Source organism: Cataglyphis hispanica, chromosome 4, assembly GCF_021464435.1.
Source record: "Cataglyphis hispanica isolate Lineage 1 chromosome 4, ULB_Chis1_1.0, whole genome shotgun sequence".
Lineage (NCBI taxonomy): Eukaryota > Metazoa > Arthropoda > Insecta > Hymenoptera > Formicidae > Cataglyphis > Cataglyphis hispanica.
The window spans coordinates 9,634,725-9,640,724 of NC_065957.1; the positions used below are offsets into that span (position 1 = coordinate 9,634,725).

At 31.8% G+C, this 6,000-nt stretch overlaps 1 protein-coding gene across 3 annotated transcripts; it reads left to right on the plus strand.

Moving 5' to 3' along the window:
- The first annotated feature begins 106 nt into the window (after positions 1-106).
- LOC126848649 (neural/ectodermal development factor IMP-L2) lies at positions 107-5,494 on the plus strand. Of its 3 annotated transcripts, none has more exons than XM_050589679.1 (7): positions 107-2,139; positions 3,452-3,634; positions 3,806-3,873; positions 3,964-4,048; positions 4,170-4,359; positions 4,465-4,794; positions 5,009-5,494. In XM_050589679.1, exons 2-7 carry the CDS (start codon positions 3,452-3,454, stop codon positions 5,053-5,055), a joined length of 903 nt encoding a protein of 300 aa, XP_050445636.1. In that variant the 5' UTR covers positions 107-2,139; the 3' UTR covers positions 5,056-5,494. The 3 variants fall into 3 exon arrangements, with proteins under 3 accessions (XP_050445636.1, XP_050445637.1, XP_050445638.1); XM_050589680.1 differs by having other exon boundaries at positions 4,465-4,778; positions 5,009-5,161; XM_050589681.1 differs by having other exon boundaries at positions 4,465-4,769; positions 5,009-5,161.
- Positions 5,495-6,000: the final 506 nt, after the last annotated feature.

The following is a 6,000-nucleotide window of genomic DNA, read 5'->3' on the forward strand; positions in this document are numbered from 1 at the left end:
TCAAAATGAAGATATAATATAAAATTAAGTTTTACTGCTAAAGTATTGTAATAATTAATGTTGATTTTTTTTATATTATTGAGTGCGATCATAGTTTTAAAATAATCTTTAACACATTAACATGCTAACCATTATTCGGTTTATATGTTATATCTTAATAATAAGATAAAAATGTGTTGTAATTGAGTGGCAGTATATTGAAAGAAAAAACAATAAATGCATAGTACTATATATCTTGTGATATTTGAAATTCTGACATTATACAATTCAATATCCGTTTTAACATCATCATGATATTGAATTAAAATAATGATGTTTAAGAACATTGACACATAATTAATTGTAAAATTAGATGCTTTGTTTTATTTAATATTTTTAATAATTAAAATATATTTCATCAGAAACCTTTTTTCTAACTTTCTTCATTGTGTTAATTCGAATTAATGAGAATTTTCGATCTACGATAATATAAAAAAATATAAAAGAGATCTTGTGTGTAAAAAATTTTACGGTCTCGAGATAATTTTCAGATAGATTTTGAGATTTATTCATGCAATACACTACTTAATGCGACTTCTCGATAAATATCTGTACGGAAAATTTTGAATAGTTTTGTCACATAAAAAAACATTTGTGGTATTATTACTGAAATTTTTTTGACCAAAGTTGCTTAATTGCTATTTAATTACGCTTAATTATTTAAATTTTCAAAATATATATACAATATGTCAATGTGTTAATTATGTCCTTATCTATAAAGTTCTTATCTTTCGCAAGGATTAGTAACCTTTATGTAAGAAGTATTTGAGAAAATATTAGTAAACGCACACATATATACACACATAAGTAAGTTATTTGCTCGTTCTTCATTTAATAGATTCTAACGAACGCACATTTATTGTTCTACATCGTTAGCTTCTACACATGGGGTTCTTCAGGCGAAGAAATATTTCGTTTCAAAATGCGCGTAGCGAAAGATTTATGTGAATATTTCGTACAATCTCTGTTATACAAAGAGGGTAGTTTGCATATCTAAGAAAGAGAAATAATTATTTTGAAAAAGAACACGGCGCGCATACATACTCACAAGTGAGGGATTTTAAAATACTCTAAATACTATTACGTATTTATTATGAGTAAGCAATCCAATCTTAATCGTCGTAGAGTATGATCTAACATCTCTTAGGCATTTTTTACGAGGGATTCAGCATAATTTTAAGGTGACAACCTCCAAACCGCTGACGAAATTCGAATTTGATGGCAAAGCTTTTTTAATGCGAACATACACTTTTTCTTGGAATTTCCTCTTTATGATTGACCGCATATTTTGGGATCGCATTCACGGATAAGATGAATTCAACGAAAACGACGAAATATTATCACGATTAATATAAAGAAACATACATTTGATTCATTAAATCGTAATAAAAGTAAAAAAATATATGGCACTTACATTAATAATATTACATTCAATCGAAATTTTCGATATTTCGCGTTAATTCAATGAGAATCTTCTTTAATCGAAATGATGTCATATTCTTATCTGGGAGATGAGAATTATTTTTTCTTAAATTTTATTTAAAGTTAGCTCGCGTAGATCAAATAAGCTTATCGAAAATTTGTTGATTGAAGAAAAAAAACCAACATGAAGAGAAAGAGAGAGAAGAGCTATGAAATATAGAAGATATGTATAAAAATATTTCTATACATGATATTGAGATCTGATGAGTAATTGGAATCATCTTTTCTCTTCTTGATACACGATCGCTTTCAATAAAAGTAATTATCGTATCATTCTTTTGAGATATAAAAATCGATGGACCGTAGATGAGGGTGGAAACAAATTGGGGAGATATCTATTACGCGGGTACAAACGACCCGTGCAGATAATGAATTCGATTGTTTGTCGGTGGTATTATCGCCCTACTCCCGGTAATAACGGCCAATCGGGTAAAGGGAAGGGCGCCCGCTGTTACATTCGAAATATATAAATGGACCAATAACTGTTATACCGTCGTTCAGTCGGCCTCCTCGATTCGTCGGTGATAAACTGCGGGCGCTTGACTCCTTTTTCCTTTTTTTTCGAATCTCCCTCGGAACGAACAGAGTTATTCGGAAAATCGCAGCGTTACACGCACGGTAAGTCACGCACAAATTCAACATTCCACTTAAATCCAGAGAGAGAAAGAGTAGGAGGAATCCACTGCAAATATATCTAACAAAAATTATTCTTTTTTTTATAAATACATGTGTGAATTTGTTATACAGAATCTAATTGTATGTATTTTTAGTACATCGCTCAAAACAATTAATGAAAGACTTTCTCTAATATGATTAGATTTAATATCTTTCTTGAATAATCTTCGTGTCCAATAAATATATTTATGTAAATGAAATATTTAGTCTTTTTTTGACAATTTAAATCAATTATCAGCATTTATAAGTCTAGTTAACAAATTTTTGAAAAGATCACATTTCTCCGATTGTTTCAAGCGATGTATATCCTGATAAAACTTACTTAAAATTCGCGAATAAAACTGCGTGTTAAACCGTGAGAGACTGGACAAAAAATTGAAGCATCTACATCGAGAAGCGTGCCTTTCGCGCACGTGTCTTTCGTCCCGGTATGTTTTCCCTCTCCATCTCAAGAGGCGGCTAAAGCAAACCAATCCGAGCCAAAACGACTGATGCAACAAGGCAAAATAGCGCATCCACCGCATCTGACGTGCTCTCGCTCACGTACTTTTTTTTAACCGCTGTGGGTGGCATACAAGATATTAAAACGGCTCCCTAATCAATATAAATTAATCGCTACATGTTTGCATCATATATACAGAGTGTTCCCTGTCGCTTAGCGCACTTTTCAGTCAATTTTTTCTGTATTAAAACGCGTCGATGTACTTGAAATTACAAGAGATTGAAAATTAAAACTCATTTGAAAACTATAAGTTACAAGCGCGAAACGATAAAATAATATTCTTCATTTTGAAAGAATTCTAATTTAAAATTTAGTGATACAAATTTATACAATAAATGATCTTCCTCGATATTTTTGCAAAGGAAGGAAGAATTGATTAAAAATTTTAGCCAAAGAGAAAAAGACCCATAGTTTAAGACAAAGTGCGTTTAGCGAGGTAGGTACACTACATATATCATCACATGCATGAAAATACGAACGACACGAGTATAATAGATGTATTACATGTACAATTGTTTGTTTAGCAACATTTTTTTTACATTTCATCATCTACCTACCTGATAAAATTTCTAATTCGGCCCGCGTGTTGCTATTACGGTATTAATTCAATACTTATAATATGTAAATATAATCGCTTGTCTTCAGTCTTCTATCTAGAGGGAAACATTTTTGGGACAACATCTCGTCTTACTTTCCCTTCTTGAAGGCAAATTGATGTGCTGAAGTCTTTGTATTATTGTATTCTTTCTCCAGATGTGGTTGTATCTCTCGAACTTTGCGCATCTTCTGGTGATCGTCGCCGTGTTCGGTATAACTCTTGGTAGCCCTTTGACATTCTTGCTGCTGACAAATACATCGTACACACGGACAAATGTTGACCAGTCCAGTGCAGCGAATAGACTGAAAAATGATATTAAACCGGCCGGCGAGAAAAAGGTGTATATCATCAATGAACATCTGAGCTAAAGTTTTGAGCGTTTATAAAATTTCTTTCAGTTTACTATTTTGCTAATTTGCTACACAATTTCTCAGCTATTTGAAATGTATGAGATCCAGTCGGATACTCTCTCTGTGTGCTCCTCTCTACAATAGTCGTCTTCGTTCTAGAACGGTTTTACGTCGACTTGGACCAGGATTTTACAGAATCCGCCAGATTCCTTGGAAGCCGCCGTCGGGTGAATATACATATTTAACATGAAGTAACGATTAATATGAAGGTAACATAATCGCATGTATCACGTGCATTAAATTCATATTTCTTTCAGGAGTCGCGTCGAATTGCAATGCGAGGTAGCTGGAAATCCGCCGCCCCAAGTCTATTGGATAACCGGAAATGAACCGGAAAGACAGGTCGGTTTCTCGCTATTAATATTTATGTTTCTCGCTTGAGAAATCCTCGAAGATTTGTGATAAATCATTATACAACGGCACTTCCCCTTTACATTTATTCGATGTGATTGTAATCTGGCAGATTCAGGAATTAACCACGCGGGTCCAAGAAGCGACCAATGTTGTATCCACGGAATGGGAGGGGGTCAGTCAAGTTTCTTCCACGTACGTGATCGATTGCGTCAGACCTGAAGATCAAGGTTTAAAATATTGTGTATCCGTGTCTAAAAATATAGTGGCCCAATCGGCAGCGACGGTACTCTTAGTTAATAGTGAGTAAAAACGGATGGGATATTTCGCATCTTTCATCTATATAAATAGATACATCGATATCATCAATAAAATGGTAATTCTAATATCATCTTACTGTCCATCAGCAACCAGAACAACCATTTGCAGTAGCGAAAGCCAACCCACCATCACTTTGCACTCTTCTTGGAGATTCGCTCTTCAGCATAATACGGTGATTCTTCCGTGCAGAGCCACTGGTCAACCGGCGCCTTATCTATTTTGGATAGATAATTTGGGCAACACCATAAGTTCCGCCACACACGTGAGACATATCGTTCTCGCTAATGGCGATTTGCAAATAACGGATCTCGAATGGGCCGACATGGGTGAATACACTTGCAAGGTGCAATCGGGATATACGGAAAAAAGTGTATCCACATTTCTGTATCCCGTACGTTCCGTACGTAATGTAATCCGTATGTAATTAACTTTTGCGAATTTTTAGTATAATTTGTAGAGCTAATATATCTAATATATCTAATGTATTCCAAGAAACTATCGTTAATTGTTAAGAAAATCGTTGATGTTCACAATTCTCTCAAATATGTTTAATGTAATGTCATATATAATTTTTTTTTAACACACAACAAAGTGATTGCGATTGTATGATTCTTTCTATTTTTCTTCTAGGAATCAGAAATAAGACAAACGGAAAATCCCGCATAAAAGAGACTTGACTCTATTTCCAATGCCTTTTTGCTACAACTCGTGCATAAGTGTGAATAACATCTGTTACACTTATAATTTATATATTGTCTAAAAACAGAATGTAGTTTAATTATATAGAAGTATTATATATGTATTATAGAAGTACTTATTATTATTATTTTATTATTATTATTATTATTATTATTATTATTATTATTATTATTTTATTATTATTATTATTTTATTATTATTATTATTATTATTATTATTATTATTATTATTATTATTTTGTTACATTTACGATACCAGTGTTGCTTTTTCTTGGGAGATCAATATTTGTACAATAAATTCGCTTTCCTCGTTAGGTCGAAGCATACGGAAGAGCTTCTCTTTGAATTCACATCGAAGAAAGTTTGTAGATGAATTCAAAGCAGTTTTAATAAATGCAACCTATGCGATCTGCACTTTTGTAAGGATTTTTATTCCTACTCCGCTTGTCTGAGAAATCTTGAATTATAGATTTTTGGAACCAGGCTAATGTATTTTTTATAACTTATCGATATGTGTGAACAATGCATTTTAAACTTTTTAAACTAATTTTATTATATATATATATATATATATATATATATATATATATATATATATCAATTCTTAAGATATATCAATTCTTAAGATATATATATATATATATATATATATATATATATATATATATATATATATGTTATTTGATTATATTTTGTGTACAAAGTTTAGAAATTTAGAACAAAAATCTTAAGAGGGAGTTAATTCATTTTTCAATATAATATTGCAAATTATGCATATTACTTACCATTTACATAAAATTGTCCATTAACTCCATATAAGAATTGTACACAATCAATTCGTTAGAATAAAACGCTTTTTTTTCTTTTGGCTTTCACTCTCTGTCCCTCTTTCTTTTTGCTTACAAGTGTGATATGTGATGTAAA

Excerpts from the sequence above, each read along its gene's own strand:
- LOC126848649 (XM_050589679.1), top strand. The coding sequence starts at position 3,452 with ATGTGGTTGTATCTCTCGAACTTTGCGCATCTTCTGGTGATCGTCGCC. Across the intron at positions 3,874-3,963 it reads TCCTTGGAAGCCGCCGTCGG|GAGTCGCGTCGAATTGCAAT; the intron begins GTGAATATACAT and ends TATTTCTTTCAG. Across the intron at positions 4,049-4,169 it reads GAAATGAACCGGAAAGACAG|ATTCAGGAATTAACCACGCG; the intron begins GTCGGTTTCTCG and ends GTAATCTGGCAG.